Source organism: Halichoeres trimaculatus, unplaced genomic scaffold (genome assembly GCF_033239565.1).
Source record: "Halichoeres trimaculatus isolate MK-OKI-2021-1 unplaced genomic scaffold, fHalTri1.1 fHalTri1_scaffold_12, whole genome shotgun sequence".
NCBI classification, from domain to species: domain Eukaryota; kingdom Metazoa; phylum Chordata; class Actinopteri; order Labriformes; family Labridae; genus Halichoeres; species Halichoeres trimaculatus.
Genome location: NW_027437190.1, coordinates 13,296,411 through 13,324,225, shown reverse-complemented (window position 1 = coordinate 13,324,225; position 27,815 = coordinate 13,296,411). Strand labels below are relative to the sequence as shown.

Below are 27,815 nucleotides of genomic sequence, written 5' to 3'. Positions count from 1 at the left end.
GCTGTTTATTCAGAATAATAGACTTCAAATGTGATGAAAGCTCCCAAGTAACAGGATTCTGAACTGCAACTCCATCCAGAACTAGAGGTTGCTGTGGGATACTAAGAGAGAAGAGGCCATTCACAACACAAACTCACACATCATTTTTTAACAAGAAGAGGTTGAGGAAAGAAATATACACACTCTGGAATATGATTGCTACAATTACATGAACCTTGATTGAAGGTATGTTGACCAACTCACCACTGGCGGCGTTGCAGATAGGTGCACATGAACACATGTGAGACCAACACACGCTCCAAAAACACAAATATAAGAAAATGCACTGAAAGGACCTGCAGTTTGGCTTCACATACAAATCGCACTTAGCTCTGTCTATCTACACATTGAATTCCTTACTGCTCTCTTCAAGAGATTGTTGCTTTGCTGATTACTGTAATGGATTTTTAAGGTTGCAGCAGCTGGTAGAGATTTTCTGAGTTGTCTGCAGTGTAGCTTGTTACACGCTAGTGCTGAGGAAAGTTTACTGCATGCTTTCTTTCACAAGTGGAAGAGAAAGGGGGGGTTGAGGTAGAGGAGGAAAGCGGAAGGCAAGAGAAGGCAAGAAATAAATAAGGTCATCTCTTCCACAAATTTGCTGCAGCGTAAGGTTGTTCAAAGGCACTTGGAACATGAGGATATTGTAAAGAAATAATTATAAAAGCAGAATGAAGCATGCAAATAAAGTTTGGTTTCAGAAAGAAAATGCAGTATGTGTTTGCTTTTTTAGCCCCAATATTAAGGCGAATGAGGAAAAAAGTCTTTAACATATAAAAAGAAACAAAGACATAAAAAATAACCTATTTTAGGGTAAAATACTTTATATCGGCAGTTAAAATCATAATGATAAAATTACAAAACAAGGCATTTCAAGCAGCCGTATAAAAGTGATGCATAGCCTTAAGAGCAAAAATATGCCAGTCAGTGGTTCAACAAATACAAAACCTTCATATAAGTACACCCAACAACATGTCAGGTTGAACTATTGTGTAGTGGCATAACATCCTTACCCACCAGCACGGTGGTGTGTCACATTATCTGATTATGTTGCAGTGCGAATAGTGGTTTAATTTCTGAAAACTTGCTGCTAACACTTCAACAACCTTCAAGAACTAGATTAAATTCTAGCAACATATTCAAAACCTTTCAAAGCCCAGGATTTACATCTGTCTGTCAGGGCTGCTTCATGTGTGGGAACTCTGAGTGAATTTTAATTTACTGTGAGAAGCGAGGAATCCCTTGCTGTGTTTGCACAGATGCTTCCAATGTTGAATGTCAGTGAGACTCCATAAACATTATAATCTCATTTTACAGAAATGTAGTGTAAGAGTCAGTGGAGTGAGACCAATATGGCTCGAGAGTAAAGGTTATTAAGCTTTTTGTTGGAGAGAATAACCATAATCTGTATCTACAACAGTTCCTTAACGTTTATAAGGCTAGTCATAAAAAAAGCATATATTTGTTGTGCATAAAATATCCAATGTCTTGCCTCCAAAGTTTGTCTCCCAAGCATAGTGAAAGTCCAGCCCTAGAGCTCTCTGAGTATGTAGGATGACAGCGGGGGTCACTTCATGAAGGAGCCCTGAAAGTTTGTGAAGGATCTGAATTGTCTCTTCATGTGCTGGAGTAGCAAGGATCCCAGTGCTGAAATATTCTCTCAGTGCTATTTAAAATACAAACAAAAACAAAAAAGAAACCCCAAAACACTTCAATTTCCTTCATGTTACGGCCCAGGCTGAATTTAAGTCATAGTAAAAGGGCAGGTTCACACATTTTCTAAAGAAAACACACTCCTATGCACAAGTGAACAGTGCTGATTTCTGCTATTGTTCCTCCTGTCAAACAACAGTTAGGGCTGTTGATTCATGGATGATTCATCTTTTGAATCCGCACAATTAGGTTGTATATTTCACTTTGTTAAGACAGGGTTTTCAAAGGTCTGACAGTATGCCTCTGTTGTATGCTGATGTTTAAACACACACCAATCTTGGTGTTATTTAGCATTAACTAACGATTTGAATGCTAATATGTATAAATACTTAGTTCATGCCATTCAGGGGACTCTTATTTCAGAGATCCTACTTAAAATTTAGAAATCCTTCGCTTTAGTTCAGCAATTGATTGAGGATTCATTTTTTGACATGTTTAGTGCTGTTTTCTTTTGCTTCAACTATGTTCATCCAGAATCCTTTAAAGTGGGGCCAGTTTGAACAGGAGGAACGTTAAAGTAAAACCTTTCCTATCTTTGTTCATACAAGAATGTGAGTGCTGTAGTTAGAAGAAATGTGAATCAACCCCCTGAGTGGTAATCTGTGGATCATTTCATATTGAAGGCCAGCAGGGGTCGCTCTTCTCGTCTCTGCCATGGACTCTTCTTCTCCTCCTCTCCATCCTCGTGGCCTGTATCATCATCAGGAGAGACGGAGAGAAGAGCACTGTCAGTCCTGAAAGTCTCTCCCTCCGGTGTTGGCAGGGGAGGAGGAGAAGCTGGGGATGAAGAGGACAGTGAAGGTGGCTCCTCTTGTATGTGTACCTCCTCTTCTCTCTTCCCCTCCAAACCCCCCTGATCCCCTCTCTGCCCCTCTGGCAGTATAGGTCCTGTTTGACTGTCCTGTGGGCTGCACTTGGGTGTCTCCTCCTCGCTGCCTCCACCGTCCACATCATCTACATACACCAGCTGAGTGTAGGCCGTGGCTGGTGTCGTGCCCTTTGACCTGTCCTTCTCAGTGTCTCTCTCCTCCCGTTCTCCATCTCTCACCCTGCGACTCACTCTCGGCTCATTTAGGTCCACGCCAGAGTCAAGGCTAGCATCGTTTCCATTGCTGCGTTTTCCACCGCTGCTGTTAACTCGCTGGCCTCCTCCACTGGGTGCATTGCTGTGGCATCCTGCTCGTTGGAGGTCTATGTAAGAGTGTCGAATATGAGCGTTGGAGCGTCCATCAAGTGAGACGAACCAGGCTCGAGGGTGAGGCAGAGGCTTCCCACCCCGGAGCTCCATCAGAGTCTTTTCAGCCAACAAGGTGTCCTCGCTGTTTATTTCCACCAGAGCAGTCTCCCCGAGCGCTGCTGGAATCGACAGAGACTCTGAGAGGCCCAGACCCTCTGTGTCACCCTGCTTGGTGGGTCGTGGGGGGCAGTCTGTTGGGGTTTGCCCAAGGGGCTGCTGGGAATGAGAGGCATTGAGCTCAGCCTGGATGGTCTCCAGATCACTCTGCTGGTCAGTCTGCAGTAGGAGGGCCTGTCCAGAGAGAGGATGCTCCCCTGGAAGACGCATGTAGTGTGCCGGGATGACCAAGGTGGGACGCACCCTTGGGTAGCCATCTCCTCCACTGAGGAGATCCACGGAGCCACAGCAGAGAAGCTGCCCGGGCCTGGAGAGCAGAGGGGGACTGGGACGCTCAAGATGGTCTACAGAGCGGGACAGAAGGTATTCAGGAGCTCTGCACTCACACCCCTCCCCTCTGCTGGGTGAGTGAGGAGGAGAGGAGGGAGAGATGCAGTTAGCATGTCCCACACTGCTCAGCTGGTGAGGTGATACGTGGCCGTGATTGGATGACGACAGTGGGTCAGAAACTGGGTTGCTTGATGAGCAGACGGATGTGTATGATTGACGGTAGCCCCGGTCAGTGCCTGATGAAAGAGCAGACTTTAACTGAAACGTCTCGGCAGACTGCCGGTAGTCTCTGCTGCGAGGAGTTAAGTTGCCAAGAGATGAACCGTGGTGGCTGTTGTTACCAAGTGAGGAGCGGCTGTGTTTGCTTTGGTGGATTATGCTGTGTTGACGCTGATTGTCTTGAAGCTCATATGAGAAAGGCTTAAGCATTGGTGTGGTCATGTCAGGCTCAGTTGCTGTGGAGACAAGCTCCAGCTGCCCCTACAGACAACAAAGACAGAGACATAACAAACTTTAGAAACACCAAATTTGTGTCTTTTCATTTTTCATAGCAATGGGTTATTTTTTGTGGTTTTTGTTGGTCACAAGGAGGCGAGTCTAAGAATTATGTGCTTTAACTTTTTTCCCCTTAAATCAGACAGACCTCGTTGCTGATGAGGTTTAGGTGTGACATGGAGGTGGCTTGATCCCTCTTACTGTTGTCCACACCAGAGGACAGGGTCAGCTTGCGGTGTGACCCTCGAGGTTTCAAACAACGTCGCCTGCAAAACACAGACATGGAAGTTATTACTGTGAAATATGAAGAATCTACTTGACTAAAGACAACAGATAGAAATGTTTTTAAGTGATATCATATGTCAGTTGATGCAAAAACAGGATCATTTTGCAGCAAATCAAAACTATACTTCACAGAGTTCACATTCATTGCACTGATGTTTAAGAACAGTCAAACTTAACAGAGAGAGCCTTTTGTTTCATAACCAATCAGAGGAACTGAATCACACCACTGTTTATTAATGGTGGAGGTGTGCCAAAATATTGATACATCACTGCAATACTTTGACCTCTGATACAATATCGATAGTTCAACTCTTAATACTGATTTTTTATAAAAATAAAAACTCATATTTCAGCATAGTTGGAAGTAAAATACGACTCCCACACCTCCACTGCATACTGTGTAATAATGGTTTTAAGATGGGTTTTTGTTGTACTGAGCAAGTCAGTATGCTGTAGACATCAATGTTTTCCTTTGTCCTTTCTCTTTTGAGTAATATTGTATGATTTGCATATACACAATATTTACTTTTTCTTAGTTTACTGTGTAGAGTATAACAATATATCACAATATTGTAATACTGTGATACAATGTGATACTATTGTATTATATGGCATCAAGTATCATGATGCCTCCTACTCACCCTTAACTAATGGCACCAAAAATATGGCCTTTAACTCCTACTTTTTTGAGACATACATATCTGGTATTTTCTGACAGGTCTAAAGACAAAAAAAGTTCATGTGGAAAGTGCTGGCACACACCTGCAGTAGTACAACAGGAGACAGAGCAGGCAGAGGAGGATGAGGGCCATCCCTCCCAGTATAGCCAGCAGGAAAACAGTGTGGTATGTGCTGATGTCCTTCGCAACTAATGGACCTGTGGGATAGACAAAAAGGGGAAAAAGGTCTGTTGATAAAAGGGCAGATATTTAAAATGAAACAGGAATCTCTTACATCTTTATGCATTTTTGAAGATAAATGCTTCACTTTTATTTAACATCTGTCGTCATAATTTTCCACATCATGTGCAGGAGTGACTGATTTTGGTTTCCTTTTTATAAAATCTGTCCAAATCTTACCTGAGTGTAGTGGCGACATGGCAGCCACCCAGTATCCAAGCTGAGGCGCAATGTAGGTCAGACTGAGCTGGTTGCCCTCCCTCTGCACATGACCCCAGCTGCTTTTTATCCAGGCACCTGTGTATGCACAAACACAAGCATTTCTCTTAACGCTGTTCTGAAGCAGAGTTACTTTTACAGCACATGTTAGAAACAAAATGAGAAAAAAACAGAGCTGGATCCCAACGCCTTTGTGCCTGTCACAGACTGTGCAGACACCGCAGCACTCCATTTAGCTGGTTTAAGATACTTCTCAAGAATGACCTTTGTATAATTGTAACTTTAAGATGTGTTTTTTGAGAAAACCTGGCACTGTTCATGAAATTTGCGTCAGCACAAATAAAGTCAACAAAACCTGTTTCCCAGATGATCAGACCAACGTGTGGCTGAGTGATGGAGAACAGCAGATGGTGGAAACACTGCAGATGGAGAGCCAGCAGAAATCACACAGCCTGGAATGACTGATTTTTAAATCTTAAAATATATCTGTTCATTACTTTTCAGCCAATCAACTCTTTGTGATGAAATAAATGAATGCTACCTGGATGAAGATGAGGGTCATGAAATGGGGTGGACAGGTGAAACTGGAGTCAGACAGATTAATTGGTAAGCCAATCACAGCATAGTAATGTTAATTTTGACAGCAAATTCAGATTAAGTCTTTTGAGTCAGACACCATTTAGTGTCAGTCCTGTTTTAGTCATCTGAAACCTTTTAGTCTTGGTCTAGCTTTAGTAGACTAAATACCATAAGAGTTTCAGTCCTAGTCCAGTCCAAGTCTTTTAGTCTTGGTCTAGTTTTAGTAGTTCCATGAAACATTTAGTCATTCAGACGTCAGTCTTCGTCATCATGTCTGACTTATTATTTAGTTTTTATTTAGTTTTCATCCTTGAAAAGGCCAAGCTAACAAATATTTCGTCACAGTCTTGGTCAACTAAATTGACACTGTAGTGTATCACTGATGAATCTTATCAACATTTTTTGCTGCGCAAAAATTTTGTTGCTCTGCTCCTGTGTTTCTGTGTTGTACTCTGTTAGGGCACGTCAAGGAGAGCATTCTAGTTTTTTTCGCCCAAGTTTTAGAGAGCACATTACAGCATTTTAACGTTGTTGTAAGTTTGTCGTATGATGTTGGTTACTTAACTTCACAATCTCCTGTCCCACAGGTTAAACATCTTCATGCATTTTAACAGAAAAAAGTGGTTCTATGTTTTATTTTCAGGATCACAGCTAATGTGATAAATAGTTCTTATGAGTATGATTCATGAGCAGCAGGCAAGGGGTCCTGTATTTTGGCAGTTCTGAATCCAGCCACCAGAGAGCAGTGTTCTCAGTCTAATGTCAATCAGCCTGTGAACAGGAACACAAAAGCAGTCCGAACAGTGCCAGGACCAAGAAGAAAACAAAAGAAAGCACTGCAAAGCCAAAAGCCCTGATGGATCTGCCAACACTAAAGAGGAAACATCCAGTGAGAGCTACTTTGAATCTGTTTGTTTACAGTAACAAGACATGAAGGGGTCAAGAATCTACAAGGATCTTCAAGAGGGAGGAAGCAAACAAGGAAAGAGGTAGAGGATATTCAACAAGGAAAGACAAATATCAGAGCCTGGAAAGAACAAGGAGAGGAAACGAGAGTGAACAAAAAGGAGGTGTGGAAAGACAGATAAGAGAAAAGCCACGAAAAACAGACTGAGAGAGAAGAGATGCTGTGTGACTCAGCACCTCACACACACACATACACACACACATAATGTCCTTTGCCCAGCCCTGCCTAGATCCACCCTGGTTCCACAGGAGAGTGCTCCCTCTGTGTGTCTGACCCATTTAATACTGACATTTAATGACTCTGTTCCCAGGCTTCTGCACAATACGCCACAGACAGGCAGCACACCGCCTCAGCACAATGCATTATGTTGTCAATAATGTCACAAAGTCAATACAGTCTGCATATTAACTTCTTCCCCTTTCATGCTAAGTCAACACAGCTGAGCTTTTTGTTCACAGTCACAGGCTGTGGTGAAGATTTCCTGTCTGCCTCAACAACTCTCCCCAGGATGAAGGTGTGTCTGTTTACAAATGACACAAACAGGTGAACCTGATCTGTTTGCATATGACATCATTTTCCCCCATGCTCCATTGACATTTAACAATATGTAAGGGGTTGTCAGTTACTAAAGAGAAACAGGTTTTGTGTGTAGATATGTGTGTATTTTTGGCTTACGAGCTCACTTCTTGCATAAACAAAACCAGCGTCTCTGAGAGAGAGAGCGCTTTTCTCTGACAGATCTCATTGTTCTGTCTTTGTGTCTGTTCCCCGTCCTCAGTTTAACATTCATTAACACACACTAACATGTTCACATCGCAAAGAACCTCAATCACTGACCGTGCCTTTCTGTTGTGTTATTTATTTGCTGGGTTGCTAAGAAACAGGGATGTAGCCCGGAGAGGGGTCCTGGGACAGCTTCTGTTGTGGAAATACTCACTGCTAAAGGCTGTGTGAAGACTTTGAGTGTGTGAGTGTGAGTGTGTGTGTGTGTGTGTGTTTCCTGAGCTTTTATCAAAGCCCTTTTTATAAGCTCTGAGTGTTCAGGCTTTAAACTGAGCCTCAAGATCCTCAAAAGTATCACAAGAGCAAAGATTGTCCAGATTGCAAAGGCTGGTTAAACCAAATGCATGGTATGAACATTTTATGGGGAGATTTAAAGGTTAGTGGTTGCTAATGCTCGTTTAATTAGGACTATGACATGGTTAATGTATGATGAGTGACAAGACGTCTTTTATCCTGGTCCAAGTTCAGTTATTCTGGCTCAGCCCAAAGACTGTGGGGGAAAGCCACAGTATTGACCAACGGCTGTGCAATAATACACAATATTAAAATCTAATGACGTTGACAGGACGGGTGATTTAAATAAAAATCAACAAGTCTATAAGACAAGCCTTTAAATCATTTTCTCCAAAGGAATGAAATAATTGTGAACTTACTAATGCATTTCATTGCACACTCATCTTTTGACTACCTCCACAAAAGAACCCTACAGATTAAACTAAAACAAGTGTTAATGTGTTATTTCTAGCAAAAATAATCTTATCAGACGTAGTAAGAGCCACATCACCTGACAAGTCAAGAAAAATGTCATGATTCAAGGCAGAAACAAAAACAAAAGATGCTTCCTGAAGTCAGTTAAAAAGAATCTGCCAATGATGCAAGAACGAACTGGACAAGTTTCTCATATCAGGACATTATTCTGCTTCAAGAAACTTAACTAGCAAATTTTTCCCACACAATTTGTGAATTTAGTTTTTATCCGTTCAAGCAAATCGGGTATCTTTTTTGTTTTTAATTAAGACATTATTGGTGAATGTGTCATATTAACAAGGGCTGAACAATTACTCGATTTTAAACCGACATCACAATGTAATAGAATACAAATCGCAAAGGCTGCAATTGAAAAAATTAAAAAGTTTCATGTACACAGACCTGTAGGGAATATAGTAACTTGTGCTCGTCCTTCCTTAAAACCAGCAAAAGTCAAAATGCTGTTTTTTTTCTGGCAAAAAAAAAACCCTGTGGGCTACAAAGATCCATCCAGTAGAACATAGAGCCATACCCCTTGGTCACTTTTTTCTGTATGGTTTGTTATTCTTACTGACAGCTGGAGGTAAGTAAAATGTTACAGTTTTCCTTTTTCTTTTTCAACTAAGAAATGCAAAAAAAATCTTGTTTAAATGCTAACAGTATCTTTTGTTGGTTAGTCATACTAAAAAAATGACTTAAAACTTGTATTAGGTGAACAATGCAGAGGATAAACGCACGCCCCCAAAAAATCGTATGCTAAATCGCAATTTCAATATTGGTCGAAAAAAATAGCAATCAGATTATTTTCCAAAATCGTTCAGCCCTAATATTAACACAGATAAGATGATGTTTCTAGAGAAAAGACATAATTAGATGTTTAGATATCAGATTTTGAAGTGTAAGGATTCAGTACACACTGCAGGGGAGTAAATTAATACTCCTAAATATTTATGTTTTGTGGCTGACATGTTCAAACTATTTTGCATAATTTGTTACTCAACAAGAGATTGTACATCACAAGAAACCCCGAAAGGCATTTCCACCTCACAGTCCTTCAGCACAGGAGGTTTGTTTCTCCGTAGTGTAGATCATTATTTTGGTTTTCAAGCCACCACCTTCAATTTATCGTTTTGCCTGATTTTTTTTAAGCAATTTTTATAGGAAAAAAAATCAAACAAAAAAGAAACTTCACAACAAACACTTTCTACCCAGCATAAAGTCACAAATCACAATGAACTTGTGAACCTCTATCAGTGACAAACATTTTTTTAAAGTAGTGGACTAAGACTTGACAATCACTGTATCAGACCCTTACTAATTGCCTCTGTCCTTCTAGTTCTAGAGGAGCTGGACAGGATTTTAGTTGGTCTTTTTCTGTTCATTGTGAGCCTGGAGCCAGGTTATGAAACACCCAAACAGACCTCAGAGTAAAGTGAATATTGGATTCAAATAAAGCTTGCTGGCTGTTCTGTTGTACTAGGAAGGAACAGACCAACTTCTGTAAATATTTCAGCTCCACATCAGACTCCTCAGTACAATCTTCTTCATCAACCTGAAGGATCTTTGTCCTGCCCTGCCACAGCACAGATTCAGCATAGAGACAACCTAGAAGTGGAAATGTTGGACACAGACATTCAGTAGTAGAGACACGTCTGACTCAAGCGGTGATCTAACCGCTGTCTCTCAGCTCAGCCTGTCCATGAGGAACTGGGCGTGTCACTTTCCGGGACATCTGACGAAGCAGATTTGAGGCAGTAAATAAATCAGTTGGTCCAGAGAGGCATGATGGGTCTCAAAACCTTCCTCATCCACAGCCTAGTCTTGTTGATCTGTGACAGTGATGTGTTTTCAGTTGCAGATTAATGTGGTGCCATTTGTTGGTTGTATTTTGGCCTCATGTTTAAAAGCATTCATCACTTCAGACTGTGTTATGAATTGTGGCCTGGCTGCTCTGGGTGAAAATGCACAGGGTTTGTTTTATTGCCCATATTCTGTTAATATCATAAATCATTCACCAGTGGAAGTAGCTCTCAGTAAATCTCTTACAGAGGCTTTTGACTTACCCAAGCGGGGGTCGAATCTCCAAGCAGGGATGTGATCATTTTCCTTCAGCCCGCTGTCGTCCGGCAGGGGAACGGAGACCGTGATTGGCTCATTCACCTGCAGCTCTGATCCATCGCTGGCCAATAAGTGAACTGAGATGGCTGCCACAGGAGTTAACTCAAACCTCCTCTCTGTCCCTGTGAGAAAAGCAGGAGGGTGTGAGAGAGGGAAAAATGCAGCAGAGAGGAAAAGGAAGTGGAGTAAGGTGCACAGAGGGAGCAGTGAAAGGAGGAGACAGCTGGGGATGTAACATGAAAAAGGAGAGTAGACAGAGGAAAGACTGACAGGAAAGTAAACAAGGGAAGGACAGGAAAGAAGGAGACAGGGTGGAGGGTGAAAAATCTGTGTGTGGAAGGAATCAAGCATGCCTGTGCTGCCTGGAGGGAGAAGGTAGGAGCTGCAGTGAGGGGGCTTTTGAGGAGTATTCAAGCTGAAGGAGGAAGACACAAAGACACACCAGTTCATACGACACACAAGAACACATCAAGATGAGAGTGCCTGAAAGCATGCAGGCACACTCACAGGGGTTATTGTGTTTCAGGAGGTCAGACACAGAGGCCTCTCCGGGGTAGAAACTCTCTGATGTACCACGGCGTCTTCTTTTCACCCCTCACCCAACCTCCCAGTAGCCCTCTACCACTGATGTCCCTCGCCCTGACACTCCAAGTAACCTCTTCTCTCTATAGCTGCGTTTCCACCAAGCAGTCTGGGTCGGTTCAGTACAGTTTGGGACGGTTTGGTACAGTTCAGCCTGATGTCGTTTGTGTTTCCACAGCAAACTGTGCCCTCTCGTGGAAGGTGGTGTGTAAGCCGGATGCCGAAAGCTGCAACTGTTAAACAATAGCGTGACACCGTAGCTGCGCAACACAGTTTACCCCGCTAATAAATCCAACAAAGAAGAAAAACGCGACACAGTAAACAAAGAGCACAGATGGAAGATATACAGCATTTTGTCCTCTCTGTGATTGGCATGTAGCTCTCTGATACAAAGTGCAATCAAGCTTTGTTTCAGAGAAGCCTGTGTGCCGCCAGGAGAAATGGAGCCGCTGTCAGGGTAAGTGACAATTCATTTGAACAATCAACAGTCTGCAGTGAGTTGCTCCACCTTCCGAGAGCAGATTGGTTCAGTCTGGCACCCATACGAAAGGTTCCCAAAAAAGTAGGCCTGCTCGTCTTGGTTTTTAGGGATCCGTCCCGGGATAAGTCAGTGGAAACGCCGCAAAATGCGCGAGACGAACCGAACCGGTCTGCTGGGTGGAAAAGCAGCTTATGTTTGCATTACAGCTCATGTGCTGGAGCCTCACCTGTGCCATTGCCACTGAGGACCTGCAGGTGTGGGAAGTGCTGGATGTGCAGGGGGGAGCTCGTCACAGTGAGAAGAGCGGTGAGGTTTGCGTAGGAAGTGTTGGAAGGAAGAGTCAGAGCTCTGCGCTGGAAATGCACACTGGGCTGCCTCCTGAAGCCTGGGGGAGTCACAGACACAGGCCGTCAGACAATACAGACAGGTTGTGTTAGTCATTTTCCAGGATTTGAACATTTTTGGAATTTTTGCTTTGATTGAGAATTTAGACCTTTCAATCAGTTTCATTCAAATGGAGAAATCTGACAAAACTGTGGTTACAAGCTTTCACATAATCAATCTGTCTTGCACTCATGTTGTTTTAAGGTGCTAAACAAATCCCATTTCTCTTTCCCTTTTCCTGATCCTTTAATATTATTTTTTTGATCACATTTGACTGAAGGAGGCGACCCCAGATTGATGCAGAGGGGATCCCACCTCTTCAGTCTTAGCCTGCATGACGCTTCTTTTTGATGTGAAATGAATCATTTCCTTTTCATCTCTCCTCATCCAGCCTCTGCCCACATTACCAAATTACAGAAAGGAGAAATAAACGGTCAGAAAAACTGCATGTAGCTCGACTCAGCAAGGTGATGTCATTGTGGTCCAACTGTGAGTGCACATTCCAGAGCAGTGAGACACACGTCCAGCTGTGTGTGAGTGTTCAAACTGTGTTAGTGTTTCAGGTTGCACTGTACATAAATTTTGCCTCTGCAGCGAGTGCACTTTTAACTTTCTATGACATGTTAAAGCTTTTTTTTCATGCTTTAAATCTATGCATGAATTTTTTTCCTTCTGTTTTTGTGGAAGGAAATTTCTGTTCTTTGAGTATTCACTTCCTCAACTCTTTTTGTGTCTTTTCCCTCCACTTTCCTCTCACCTCATCTGTTTCTCCTTCTGTTGGACACAGCTCTGCCCATCCCCCCCACCCCTCTTTCCACTCTCACAGCTCCACCCACAGCCCCACTCTACAGCACATACTGTATCAGCCTCCTCCTCCTCCTCCTCCTTTTTTATTCCCCTTCCTCGTGCCACATGCCAGGGTTCATCACTCCCCTGGGCACCCCAGTTCACATCATGGTGACGGACAATGCGTGTCAGGCAGAGGGCACAGACTCGGCAGGGCTCCGACACGTGCTGTGGGCAGTGTGTGTACTCAGGATGTTAATGGTGTCTGCCTATTCATGTGTTGTGTCTAAACTTCTTTTTTTTTTGGTAAGACACAGCTGACATGTTAAATTACTCCCCTGCCTGTCATATAAACACAAAAGGCCCAGCAGACAAAAGAGACTCCATTGATTCTGCCTGACTGAGAGAGCCTTATCTAATATAATTACACAAACCTTAACAAAGAGGCAGACCAGCACATGATTTACATGTGAGTGTGTGTGGGAGTGTGTGAGAGTGTGTGAGAGTAGACAAGGAAGGGTGAACTTCCATCATCTCTTCTGCCAGATCCTACTTAATATTAGGCCATTTAATTTTTAGTTGCATTGAACTTTATCAAATACATTAATTAAGATGAATAAAATGAAGGCCTTCATTCAGTATGATTTATTATTGCTGGGGTCTAAATAAAGAAAAGTAAATCTTGATATAATTTATGATATTTATCTTTCATCTAGTTTGTACATGCAGTCTACAGCCTTTTTATTTATTTGTTTCAGCCTGTTGCCTCGTGTTTTTGTAGAATTTGTGTGAATTGTTTCATATGACTTTCTGAATAGCTCCTTGTTTCTCAACCAAAACTTTTTTTTGGCTCTTGGTCTATTTGTCCTTGTCAGCCACCGTATAAAACCAAAGAATGAGTGAGGCATCGTCACTTCAAAACCTCTTTTTCTAAAGTATATCTGGATGTAAACTGATTTTGATACAATGACTGAAATCAGGTCTGCAGTAAAAAGAAGTTAAAGATCTATAAGTGTTTGATTTGGAGCTGCTGTGAGAAACTGTAGGTGTGTTGTTGGGGGATTTGGTGCCTCCAGTGGAAAAGCAGAGCTTTTATCCTGATCTTGTCGCTTGCTGTGAATCTTTGCAGTTAAAAAATGTTAACAAAGGCTGTGTTTGGAGTGTGTTAGGCTGACCAACCACCACAAGAGTTAAGACAGATCTGGGGCTGGCTTTGCCTTCCCAGTGGTTTTGGGGCGTGGCCCAGTTGGATCTGAACAATCCTGAAGTGAGGAGCCAATTCTACTATTTTACAGTTCCCGAATAGAATAGATCTCTTCCCCTACCTGGAAATGTTAAACATGTTTCATATTTATGATTCCTGGTCCCTACACCACAACTAATAGGAGGAGCAGACTGTGAAGTGTCATCAACAGCTCATGAGCATGGCAGAAAACCTAAACAAAACTTAACTCAGAGCCAGGTGGAAATTCTTAAAAATTCATTGCTTGTAGCGCTCTTCACACAGACTCCTCTTCCATGTTGTTGTTTTTTCTCTTCCACGTTCGGTCGGCCGACTGATTACATGTGATCTCACCAGCTTCTGTGAGATCTCATGTCCTTGGGGTTGTTGCCCTGAATGCAAAGTGTGTGGTGTTCTTATGGAATAGTTTAGTGTGTGAGTGTGATCCAGGGACTGTCATGATAAAATTCACTCTGAACAGTCTTTGTGTGTGTGTGGATTCCCACAACTTTTAGTGTGTTATTGGCCTAAATCATCTCATGTGACATGATCCTGTGGCAGCAGTTTCAGCCTTAACAGTTGAACAGCAGCAGTCGGTCTCTCACTGATGGTTTCCTCTACAGTAGTTCAAATAGAGGCATCAGTATATGTTTTTGTTTGGGTTGGAACAAGCTGAAAACTCCTCACACGAGCTTGAACATAATAGAGTAATAGAGTAAACGCAATACCTGAGAATCCAACTCTTCTGTGTGTCTCAATAAAGTTTTTTAAAGAAACAGGAGCTTTAGGGACATTAAATGTCACTACCTTAAAAGAAGACAAGCCAGAAGTGGACTGAAGTCAAGCTGCATTTTTTTGTTAGCACTTGAGTCTTTGAATCCTAGAAGTGGTGCTTATTTAGAATGGATCTTCCCATTACACCAAACACTAATGTAATTAACAATGGTATAACTCTGAAAGATTAAAGTGAAACAGAAAATCCTGTTGGCTTTTGGTAATGCTAACTTCTTTGTCAGGCTCCATAACCTCTGCAGCACTTGAGCTGTGGGTATACAGCTGACTAGACTAAAATGCTTAGGGATGTCCTTATCAGGTATTTTTCCGTCTGAGTCATTTGATTTTGAGTATCTGCCAATACCGAGTCTCGATCCAATACTTCTATTAAGCTACATCGCGCTCCCAGCATAAAGCTTCTGCCATGTTCTTCTCTACTTGACGGCATTCAACCAACAGTGTCACTGTTGTGATGTCATGCCCTGCGTTGTTTCTGTGTGGGGCTGAGACGGTCTGACTCTGTACCACCACTCAACAGTGGGAAATACTAAGCTGTTATTTTTCCCATTTGTTTTGAACTATTAAAGGTCTGATGAAAACTTAATGTTCGATTCTGATAAAGTCTGTAATTCACGTGATCGGCCCTGATTTCCGATCAAGTGATCTGATCTGGACATCCCTTGATACAGTGTTTCTCAAATTGTGGTCCATGCCCCCTCGTGGTCCACAAATACCATGAGGAAATTGTGTTTTTTTTTAATGGAACATTCACAAAAAATGAGGGGGTATGGGTGCAAGTTGTTCGGCTAATACGCAAATTGATAAAATCTACAAAAATTGGTAAATAAAAGTGTTAAGTAATTTAATTTAAGTGCTTAAATATTTTAATACTGGAAATTTTAAGCATTTTAGAATAATGTATCAGTACAATTTCAGGTCCATTTTCTTCCTCATTCTAAAAAAATAAATAAACAAAAACCAACAAACAAAAAAAACCCACCAAACTATGAGGGACTAAGTTTACTTTTTTACTCTAGTCACTGTCATTTTTTGAAAAATGGTTCTAAATAAAGGAAACTGAAGAAATAAAATGTATAAATTTAATTGTACAAATAATTGGCGTAACATCCATTTTTAAAATAATTGTTATTTGCAGCCCTAGCAAGTTGTACATGTATAATTTGGGTTTATAGTAGATCAGTTTGTTCTCTGAGGTGTTGTTCTGGGGCTATTTAGCTCGTGGTGGTCCGCAAGAGTTTTCTGGGGGGATAAGTGGTCCTTGGTCTGAAAGAATTTGAGAAACACCGCCTTAAAATGCTCCATATGCACACTGCCATTACCTTGTAAGCCTGAAACTATCTCCACCACGTCCTCATACACCATCAGAGTAGCAGCTCTTTCTGGCAGCAGGTCCAGGCTGATGGAGGAAAAAACTGCAACACAAAAAAACAAACAGGAGAGTACAGAAAACATGAACTGATGAAGTGAATGAGCAATCAGATGAGGAGCAGCTACAATCTATCTGACCACTTTACTGATCACCATCAGACATAACAAGTCATTAAACCATCTTTATACATTTTTAATCATCCTGCTTTCATCCCGGCTGCTCTGCAGGACACGAGTCTGACCCAGCAAACTGCACTCCTCTCCTCTTCCTTCCTTCCCTTTACTCCTCCATTGTTCAGAGCTGGTAAGCGTGATAATCCAATTGGCTGCTGTACGGTTGGCTCATAATAACCACCCCACCCCACACTCCACATACACACACACACACACACACACACTGTACTGCTACCTCCTGGGAGGTATTTGGTGTGGGCTAGTGTGTGTGTGTGTGTGCGTGTGTATGTGTTGGTGAAAGGGAAGCTTCAGCAGCCCCTCGCTGGGTTTTGGCATCTCTCGTGATGAATTAGTAATGGAGCGCTCCACTCATTAGCTCACACACCTGACACACACTTTCACACTCACCCAACTTTATCTGACAGCAACACATACATCACAACACAGCTAACATTAAGATCAACAAACTGGAAGCCTACACTCAAATGTAGCTTTCTCGTGTCATCTCCTCTAAATCTCTTTCTCCCACTTCCACTCACACCTACCGGGTAATCTGGTGGGACTCCACGGCACAGAGTTTGGCACGTATCCCTGTTTGGTTGCAGTGACGACCAGCGGTGTCCCAAGGCGATAGGCGAAGCGCAGGTAGGTGTTGCCATCAGTTGATGAGGTTTCTGTTGTCACAGGAGTTTGGTTGGCGAAGAGCTGTATGCTAGCTCCTCCCAGGGGCTGCTGGGTGCTGGCATCGCTCAGGTGAACCTTTAGAGTCACCTCTGTGAACAGACGAGAGAGCTGACTGAGCTGGATGTGGATGAGAGAGTTTTTGCAGCAGATTCAGCCTTAACCAGGCGTGATGTAGAGAAAGACAGACTGTGGTGATATAATTAAAGCCTCCTAAAATGCACTCCTCTATTTAACCCAGTTTTGTTTGGATGCCGGACCCTTTGCCACCAATCCTCAGAGAGCTTTCTACATCCCAGCCAATCACAGAGACAGTCATCCGACTGTTTCCTGGACTTTTTCCAACTGAACTTCCTTTCTTAAAACAATGGACCATTTCCCGCTCTCAAAGAAGCCTTGAGCGATGGGGAAAAACAAGCACATAATATAAACACCTTCCTAATGGAGAGGAGAAATAAAAACTTAAACACAGACTGACTGTTGACTGTTGGAGGGCTCCCAGTGAAGAGGCCTTAAGCATGAAGAACAAGGATGGAGGAGGTATTTTGCAATGCGAAGGATGGTCAAAATCTGTGCCACACTGATTTTGATTTTGTTTGATAGTGTTGAGAAGGTTTGAAGCTAGGGGTGGACGGTACTGGGAATTTTGGTATCGATCCCATACCAAGTTAATACAGGGCTAGTATCGCCGATACTGATACTGATACCAATACTTTTTACATGAAATGTAATGATCATTAAAAAATTTTGTGATTTTGCCTTGAGTTGGTTGATTTTGATTATGATGGTAAAACACAGCACAAAGATTTTAGGCAATAAAAATGCTTTGCATTTTCTAACCCCAACAATAGAACAAAAAATATACTTTATAAAAGTAATAAAATAGTTATTCTACCACCACAATTGTTTTTGGAAAAAAATCACAAGTGCAAAATAACAAAAAGGTTCCTCCCATCTGCACAGAGAGGTGGCAGATGGAGTAAAGTAAAGTAAATTGTTAGACGATATAAGAGGAACTGCAGCATCGATCTCATCACGCCAGTATCAATCCAATACCAATACTCATCTTGGTATCGATACAATCCATATTTAGATCAATACACCCACCCCTATTTGAAGCCCACAACCGTGATGTAAAAACAACAAGGATGGCAAAACTAGGGACGCAACAATCTGACCCTGGTATCACTTAACGTTCTGATACTGACTCAAAAAGTTAGGCTGGACATTGGTGGCGAAAGCTGATCAAAAGGACCGATCTACTCAGCTTGATTTTCATCTCATTGTGTGTTTTATATAAGCATAAGCAGCGAGCCTCAAACAATGAAAACATTAGGGGTGGGAGGGAGAAATCGATGAATTAACATATCCTGATTTTTTGATTAATGATTTTAAATTGGAGGGCCTTGTCATTTTTTTTTCCTAATTTAAGTCCTTTTTAGTTTGTATTCATAAGCTGGGTTGGAAAAAAGTTGAAATCTAAGATCCCCTGAATAAATCCTAAAAACTGATTCACACATGATGAAGATTTTATATCTCCTGATAGAGTCTGTAGACATCATCTTCATCATTCATCAAATCTTTTCACATCATCTGGTGTTCAAAAGACAAAGTGAAAATTGCAAGAATCGGGGATATAGAGGAATCGCCACTTATATCAAATTCTGAACCCCAAAAAGTAAAAAATCGGGAGAAAAGCATATGGTTCCTGCTCTAGAAAAAATCTTGCCAAAGTGTTTCTGAAATTCTTTTCAAAACAATAGCATGATCTGATTTTTTTTTTCACAAAAAGGCCCACCTCATCCTCACCCAATGCTTATATTTTGAAGTTATGTCCAGGACAGATGTTCGGTAAAAGCAGTAACTTGCGCTTTATTCAAGACTTTGGGTAAGTTTTATTAGGGAAAAAAAGAGTGGTTGTCATAAAATATGTGTGGCTGCATTCAAGCTTTGTTAACTATTAAAAAACATTAGTTGAGAGGAAATACTTCTTACTTGATCTCACCCTTCCTTTACATCCATATGTTTGATCCTCTTACTGTTCAACCGTTTATTTTTAGCATTCCCTAAAAAATCAAAATAACTTCATTTTAAAATCTTTGGCATGAGCAGTACCACATTACTAAAATGAGTCAGGATTATGATATATGGCTGTAGTGAGGTTATCAAATATCAGCTTATCTACAGTCCTCACAGCAGTAGCTGAAAGCTCTTCACTTCATGTCATCCCTCACTGTCTTCTTGCAAACATTTTCTGTTTCTCTCGAGCCATCCTAAAAAAAACCTGTCAACCACAGCTCCTTAGAAAAGCTCAAATAAATATTAACTGAAAAGAAAAAGTATGTAAAGCAAAAGAAACTGAACTTAACTGTTAAATCGTACTTTGATGCTTGCACACTTTGGCAGTGATGTAAAGCAGTACGTTCCCTTCTCTGCGGTGAAGCTTATTTTATAACACCACAAACCAGAAAAACAAACAAAAAGTCAATTCCAGCTTCAGATTCTCAAAGGTATTATAAAAGAACAAACTTGGTTGAAAAATACTATAATTTAACATCCACACAAACCCAAACTCTCCCTCTGTCTTTGCACACATAACAACACAAACTGTTTGATCACTGGCTGCTCGCTGACCCACGGTGACCTTTCAATTATGGCTGAAAACTTTCCTCCCTGGACCATAACCCCCCTGCCTCCCCCAAATTTAACACAAATGAATTTTGTTGTAACTCTTTTCTTGTAACCCAACCCTCCGTGACCCACACAAGCTAACGCATACATTCATACCCCTGGGCTAGACGGATCCCCCTCCTCCCACACTTGAGGACTCCGTGCCTATTGAGGAGGCTCTCTGACAGTCTGTGTAGAGTTCAGCCTGAGTGCAGACTGCACCTTTAAAAAAAACAGAACTGCATCAAATGATACCTTTGCAGGGCTTGGAGTTAAGTGGTGTTTTGTATGCGGCGAAGTTTGGAAGCCTTACGTGTCAATCTCAAACCAAACACATCATTACCCAGAGAGGTCGGGTGTGAAGGTCTGCTCTGTGGCTGCTTCCTGACCCCTCACTTCATTCCTCCTTGTTATTACATTTGCACAGCAGAGGATTGGAAAAAACAAAAAGACGGCTGGATTTCCCCTTGACAGAAACTCCCTATCCTATTAAGATTTGGTGTGTGTGTCTGTGTGTGTGTGTGTAAGTGTGTGTTTGTGTGTGCGTGCTGACCTCACTTCCCGTCCCACTCCCACTGATATGCTGTTAGGGGTACCAGCTGCGCTCACTTTAAAAAGAAGTCCCCTGGGAGACCCCTGCCTGACAAATGCAACAGTCCCCTCCCAATCCTCATCCAATAAATCAGCTCTGTCGTGACATCATTGTTAAACAAGCTGGGAGTCTCCTCTTTGCTTCAACACACAGGAGAAAAAGAAGATGCTTGTCCTGAAGAACGGGGATAAACCTCCAGCTCAACCAGCACCCCACAGCGACTCTTCACTCCTGATGGTCGTGTTCTGAGCGCCATATGGAGGACAGACGCATCAAAAAGAGTATCCCCACACCAATGCTGTGATCTCAGACCATTTATCCCAGGGACGCCAGAGCAGCAGAGCGATTCAGTGTTTGAGTGAAAGAGACAGACTCCAGAAGACTGAAAAACAGTTTTATGTAGCCTCTACAGCTCTCATAAATCTCAGTTTGAGGTCTTGATCAGAAATTACAGGGAGGTAAAGCGGTACTGCTCCATAAGAGCGAGGTGTGATAAACTGGAAATGCCTGGTATGACTGGCCCTCGCTGGGTGTGTGTGTGTGTGTGTGTGTGTGTGAGAGGGGGGGTTGGTGGTCTTCCAGACAGAAGAGGGGAAAACAGATGCATTCTGTGCTTGAGGGGAGAGGAATGTTTGTTTAAAAGCAACTTTAAAGGGGACATATCATGCTGATCCCTGATTTAAAAAATTAGGTAATTGACATTTGGCTTCAAGATTTCGACCTTCATGACGACACGAGGAACCTTTCTTTTTATTGGAGTAATCTGATAAAGCAGCTCCTCCTCTGTGATGTCAGTTAGTCACACAACCGCCACCGAGGGATACACCCTCCAAGAGCCGAGTATAAATAAAGCTCCCTAGCTCTGGCTAACTTGTCTGAGTGCTGGATGCAGGGACTCTGCTCTGCTGAGCAGCTCGGCTTTACATGGTAAATTAGCAGTTAAAACACTGTAGTTTTAGCAGACGTCGTAATACTTGTGAGACTGTGATATTTGCATGCTTGTTCTGACATGCACTGTGAACCTGGACCACAATAATGCTGCGGTAATAACATAGTGGCGAACTGACGGTAGAGGCGATCTTTAGACTACACTTTCAGCATGATGGATAAAACAGACAGAGAAAAGTGAAGGAGCAGGATGGAGCCCTGTTATAGAAATAGTTTATTGGTGAAGTCTGCCTATATTTCCTCTAAAAACCCCTCTGATAGAACCGACCAATCAGAGCACAAAGGGCTGTGACGTTGCGAGGTTACTGGAGGTCATTCTCGAAACGAAGCGTTTCAACGAGATCTTCAGAATGGCCTAAAATGAGGATATTGAGAACGCTATTGTGAGACAATGAAGGAACTAAATGACTTGTATGAGGGAAGAAATGCTTTACAGGCATCCTAGTCTGGCATAGTGAAAAGGAGAAACAAGCATGATATGTCCCCTTTAAGTAAAATAGTTGCAGCAGCGGTCACACCTGACAAGGACGAGTGAACGCTGCAAGTAACTGGACTGACTCTGGTGAAAATATCTTTTTGGAATTCAAACTTTCACTTGAACAAACTGGAAATGAGTTTTATGACGGAAATTAGAAGAATGAAATGAGTTTCCGAATTCCTTATTTTAACAATAAATTTTCACTTCAGTCCATGAAAAGTCACAAAGTTTAAATCAAGAACACATCGCCAGAGCCAAAATTAATTTCTGAAAATCTTTCCCCTAGCAGAAGTTACCCTAACAGTTACGCATTAAAACTTTTAATTCAAAACACACTTAATTCCTCTCTGTCAACACTGAACTGTCTGTGTAGTTCCTGAACCCCCCCCCCCAAAAAAAAAAAATAGAGTATGACTGGTTCGATTCAATAACACAGAATCAGTTTGCTTACAAAACCATTGATGCCAACAGCAAACGAGCATCACAACGATTTTCCACCATCTGCAGCATGAGCACATGAGGAGTCAGAGACCATGTGACAACAGCATGAGAGCTCTGGTCACAGAGTTTAGAAAAGGTGAAAACTGGATGGTTATATTTATATTTAGATGCTCTTCATTCAAGTGTACTGAAAAAAGCAGAGTGGGAAAGGAATAAAGCCAGTGAAATTATACAAAAAACATCCTTCTTACTTCAAGCTTCAATATACTGTCTGTGTGTCTGCACTTCTTCAACCACAGCAAAAGGAGACACAAGGTCTGAAAATACTGGTTTGCTGTTTCAGTGGAATGGTTGTGAAATTATCTTGTTTAGGAGACAAAGAGGCTCAGAATGAATCATGGCGAGAAATATGTCGCAATATAAGGAAATATCAAAGCCAACACAAACAAAAGCAAATTAAAAAATAAAAGCACAAAGACAGACATTCACACTCTCTGATTAGTATGAGTTTAGGTATTTGTGATTATGATTGGAGGTTAAAAAAAATGATCAGCCTGCTTTTCTCTCTCATCCAGATTTAAAGTGAGATTAGACAGCAATGCTCAACCCCATTAACTCAGCAGGGGACAGAGCATTGTCAGATCCCCACTCCCAGTCTGAGAGTCACTGGACTATTTATAGACCCAATTTTTTAAATCCTATTTCTTACAGTGTAAATACTACAGCGCTTAAAGAGGGGGTATTGTGCTCTCCCATATTTTTGATAGAGTAGCAATGCTGGATGGCTATAATAACATGTGCTGATTTTTCAAATTGCTACATATTTATATGCTGTATGAATCCTTGTATTTGTCTATAAACCCCTCAAACAGACTTTTCTTAAAGTAGTAAGAGATCTAAACAAGACTTGCTGAAATGATGAAGTCATCACATAAGGACCTCCTAATTAGCTCATGGTAAGATGTAGGGGTGGGCCTCAATCAACAAGGTATGCCCATAGCTCTGCCCCTGGAGACCTGACCCCTACAGACCTCCACAGGACTGACCAATCAGAGGGAAGGGGGTTTGTGAGCCAGGAGCCTTAAAGAGACAGCAGCTTAAACAACACCTTTTGAACAGAGGCTGAAATAAAGGCTTTCTAAAATGACAGCAAGTAAGAAATTGATTTTTCTAAGCTGTAAATCAATTTAAGCTACTACAGGAGTACAAGAGTGACAGTATAGAGCCTAAATAAAAGCCAAATAAGCGTTTTTTGATTGCTTATATTTTTCAGGCCAGAATGAATTTTGATTCTGTTCTTGATATTAAACTCTCTGATAATAAAGTGATACAGTATGAACTAAGTTTAATGAGAAATCTAAAGAAACATTAAAAATAAACATGCAGTCAACATTCTCAGGCCTGTATCAGATTATTAGATATTAGATTATGTTATCATGTAGCAACTGTAATTTCACATGGCTTTTATTTGGGTATGAGTTATAGATCAAGGTGAAATAGTTAATTATTTCAGAATGCTTCTTGAGTCAGGATGCAAATCAAATATTGAAGCCCCTATGTTAACTTGTTCATCCAACATATCCACGACTTCAGCAGCATTTGTTTGCAGCTGTTATCTCCAATGTTTTTGTAACATCATTACACGCTGCCTATAATCTAACTTCCATAAAATAGATTAGTTTAATTAGTGAAAGCTTCTATCTGCTTTAAGGGGTCATCTGTTTGTTTTTTTATTCTAACATATCTTCTTGATAGTTATGTAGAAAATATTCAGCATTTCTTTCTTTTGTCTTTGATTCTACTATCAAGAGTATTAACACAACATATGTCATATGAAAATAACATAAGAAGGCTGGTATACACTTACAGCAGGTACTCATGATAAACATCAATATTTGCTTGCAGGTGAAGACATGATTTGACTGCTGGTCTTCTTCCTAGCTGTCTGTGTCCAGCTTCAGTGAATGTTTGTCTGTTGGAGATGCAATGCCATGCCTATTATGGGCAGCAGTAATGTGAGTGAGATCTATATCTGCAGGGAGATTGTCTGTCTGGCTCCACTCATCCCTGTTTCCCTGATGTCTGCTGGACAGACCAGAAGAAGTCCTCAGTATCGACCCGAACACGCACACACAAGGGCACATAAGCACACACAAGCACGCGCACACACAGACACACACACACAATTGTGTGCACACACACTCTCTCTCCCTCTCTCTTTTCTGCCTTCCCCAGTGAAGGTCAATCTGGGGCAAAATGAATACCAGAGAAAGACAGCAAAAAGGATAAAAGGAGCAGAGAGAGGCTGACCAAACTTCAAAGCCCTGCAATTGAAACTCTCTCTTGACTAAAGCTTGATATAGTTGATTTAGCCCAGTCAGCTGATGATGAAAATGTTCAAAAAGCACCAAAAATCCCAGAATTCCTAAAATAACACATTTGATTTGTCCTCTAATCCATGACTGGCTTACAGCGATATTTACTATAGTTTGCAATAATCCTGCAGTAAACAATGTGGTAATGTGAGGACTGACTACGGTCCTCACAAAAACATTTGTGAGTATGTCATGCATTTATTAAAAGTGATGAATATAACAGATGTGGCCATACTTTAGTAGTAAGACAGGAAAGCTTGGAAGTCAATGACTGAATGAGATACCAAAACATACTGTGATATTGTGACTTATACTTCTGTATGTCATTGCAGCAGTAGTAATGGGAAATCATGTTTTTAATCCTTACTTTGAGTCAAAACATTTCACTTCATCTGGTTTAAGTTTGAGTTTGAGCATTTCTTAAGTAGTGGGGCTGATGGTATATTTAAACACTGATTTGGAAAAGTGTTTTTCTGCACATAAATCAGGAAAAGAAATTGTTTTCAGTGTTTTGAGCACCAGGCAAAAAAAACAGTTTGGGTTTGCCTAAAACTTTATATATGTGCAAGATCATGATACGTATTCAGCACTACCTCTCCAGGAAACAAACAAACAAAAAGATTTCTGTACGTAGATATATATTTCATCGACAGAGAAAACTATATAATTGCAATCTGCGAAATTGCAAAAATAATCATCAAAAGTTGTCATCTAGCCTACTCACTATTACTTAAACGGTTTACTCTGCATCACACTACATACAACATCAAAGATCAACCATAAAGTGTGTTTAAGCTCATTTGCATTTATCTCCCCTCTGAAAAACACCTGAACAAGGTGTTTCATCCCCACCCTACTCAGAGAAACACTGTTATGTTTGTATTATTTTCGATATGGCGTGGTTAAAAATGACAAATCACAGCGGATGGACTCTCCTACTGCATTATCTGGACAACATGAGATTCTGATTACCAATACACCAATAAGAACAAAGTATAACACAAAGGTTTAACTCAAAGGGGTTTAAAGACAACGTGTTTTCAGTGTTATCCACTATTTTTAACATCGATTAAAACACATGGACGAAGTTTTCGTGCTCCCTTTCTGCCACAGGCTAACTTGCTAACGCTAGCTTTTAGGTCACATCAGCATCGGCGCAGGCTAGCGGCACACAGACACACAGATAGCCGCTGATTAGCCCCATTTTTCTGCACAACGTGAGCAGGTAAAAGTATTAAAAGCACTCATACCTTGAGTTACTGTGTCCTCCGGTAGAGTTTTGGCGACAGCTTTGGAGAAAAGATATCCCACAAGGCAGAGTACTATCGCAGAGGTTCCTCTCCAGTCCACAGTCCGCATCATTGCAGATGTTTGTACCAAAGGTTAAAAAACGGAGGAAAACGAAACAAAGCGACATAAATTTGCTCTATTAAAATCGCTGACCAGAGCAAAGTCGATTTCTATCACATAGACGTCGGTGCTGCATTTTCAGCAGCATCAGCACTCCTGGTTTCTCGCCTGTGAATCCGTGTTTCCTCCGTCCTGTTGTGCATCCCCAGCCCCCTTTACCGCTCGGTCGGTTTTTTTCACGGATGGCCCAGGGTCAGGGAGGAAGACGGCTCCGCTCTCAGAGCCACATGCCCCTGAACAGCACCAACAGGCGGCTTCTTCAAAGCGCAGCACCGCTAACTTTCATAGACCCGTAGCACCATCTGCCGACCAAGTCAGGAAAAGTTTTTCAAAATGCAGTTTTCCTGCTAAGGCCAAAGTAGGAGGCCAAAAACCTGACCAGGTAAGTGCAAGAGGAGTCAAATATAATAACACAAAGTAAAGTTTCTGCTGTAAATTCAGATGGAGATAAAAGAATAGTAAATGGTAACTTCTGCATCAAGTGTGTAATATATTATTTATCTAGTTTATTTTATGGTACTTGTCTGAGCTTATCCTATTTATATTATTTCTGTTGATACTTTCAAGTATTTTATATCAATATTTTCTTTTCACGTTTTCTTACCTCCAGCCTCTCTTGTCTTTTATGAAGCTCTTTGGGCTGCATGTTAAAATATTTTTTACAGTCAATGGTTTAAATGTATAAAAGTAAAGCTTTGGACTCACTTTCTTCAACACTTACTGGCTAAAATTTGACTTTAACACTGACTGGCTTTTGCTTTCCCCTTCCATAAACTAAGTAAGTAAAAAAAATACTTGTTATTTTTATTTTATCTCTAGTGTCCTAATAACATTACTGTTTAAGATAGCTCTCATTCTCTTCTCTAAGACAAAATGTTTTTAATACCTGATTTTGGACTTTCTTTGTCTGTTTGTTTCTTTAACTTTATTTGGCCAGTTAAGATCTTGATGAGATTATATATATATATATATATATATATATATATATATATATATATATATATATATATATATATATATATATATATATATATATATATATATATAAAACGACAGCATCCTGTTGGAGATCAGCGGCCTCACATTCCCAAAAAGTTACAACAAATGACACAAAAAGGAAAAATGTGTCAACATATTTTGGATAACATATAATAAATTCATCATTTGAATCATCTATAAGTTGATGCATCTTCCTCTAAGACCTTCAGTCTGTTATTAAAATCATTTAAAGAGACCAGCTCACTCAAATCCAAATTTCCTTCAGCAAACTCCAGGCTGCAGTAGCAGCAGACCCAAAAGTCTTTTTTCCTGTTTCAAGATAGACTCTGCGGACTGACTCTGTGACCGAGTCACAGAGCAAAGACTGTTGCTTTCAGCATTTAAATTAAGTTATATAAATAAGATGGAAGAGGGTCAAGAATACCAGTGAAGGCCAGCCAATGTGAGCATACAGGGAGCAGTGATGAGTTAGACACTTTAGTTTTGTAACAAACCTCAGAGCTTCTCTCAGATGAAGAATGCATATGTTAAACATCACTATGATCAATCAAAGGCAAGACAAGGGCAGCAACAAATGTTTTCTCTTTTATTCTTTCTTTTTTTTCCAGCATTAGAAAAAACACGAGTTATTATGAAAATAGATGCCCAACTTCAACTCATTTACAAGTTGCTGAATGTGTTAGGCTTAAAAGACAGAGAATCATCAATTTGAAATTACTGTGGTTAGGCAATAGAGTTAACAAAATACAGGGGAACACATGTCAGACAAGTCAGAAGACATAATATTGATTGATAAAGATGACACTGGGGCATAACTGGTTTGTTTAAAAGGAAAAACCAGTCAAAACCAACATTTTGTCCAAAATCACTCCCAGAAGTTGAGTAATATTCCAGAGATTAAAAT

The 27,815-nt window shown here is 41.0% G+C and overlaps 1 protein-coding gene across 1 annotated transcript; it reads right to left on the bottom strand.

Annotated features, from left to right (window-relative positions):
• Nucleotides 1–749: 749 nt before the first annotated feature.
• fam171a1 (family with sequence similarity 171 member A1) lies at nucleotides 750–26,178 on the bottom strand. The gene is made up of 9 exons (XM_074684443.1): nucleotides 25,753–26,178; nucleotides 16,863–17,090; nucleotides 16,095–16,187; nucleotides 11,815–11,973; nucleotides 10,471–10,647; nucleotides 5,293–5,409; nucleotides 4,976–5,090; nucleotides 4,077–4,194; nucleotides 750–3,913 (listed from the first exon to the last, which is right to left on the bottom strand). Exons 1-9 carry the CDS (start codon nucleotides 25,862–25,864, stop codon nucleotides 2,357–2,359), a joined length of 2,676 nt encoding a protein of 891 aa, XP_074540544.1. The 5' UTR covers nucleotides 25,865–26,178; the 3' UTR covers nucleotides 750–2,356.
• Nucleotides 26,179–27,815: the final 1,637 nt, after the last annotated feature.

Bases quoted from the DNA above. Each gene is read 5' to 3' on its own strand.
- fam171a1 (XM_074684443.1), bottom strand. From the start codon at position 25,864: ATGATGCGGACTGTGGACTGGAGAGGAACCTCTGCGATAGTACTCTGC. The intron at 17,091-25,752 runs GTATGAGTGCTT...GTCTGTTCACAG, and splicing joins GGAGGACACAGTAACTCAAG to AGGTGACTCTAAAGGTTCAC. The intron at 5,410-10,470 runs GTAAGTCAAAAG...GTGCATACACAG, and splicing joins GAGATTCGACCCCCGCTTGG to GTGCCTGGATAAAAAGCAGC.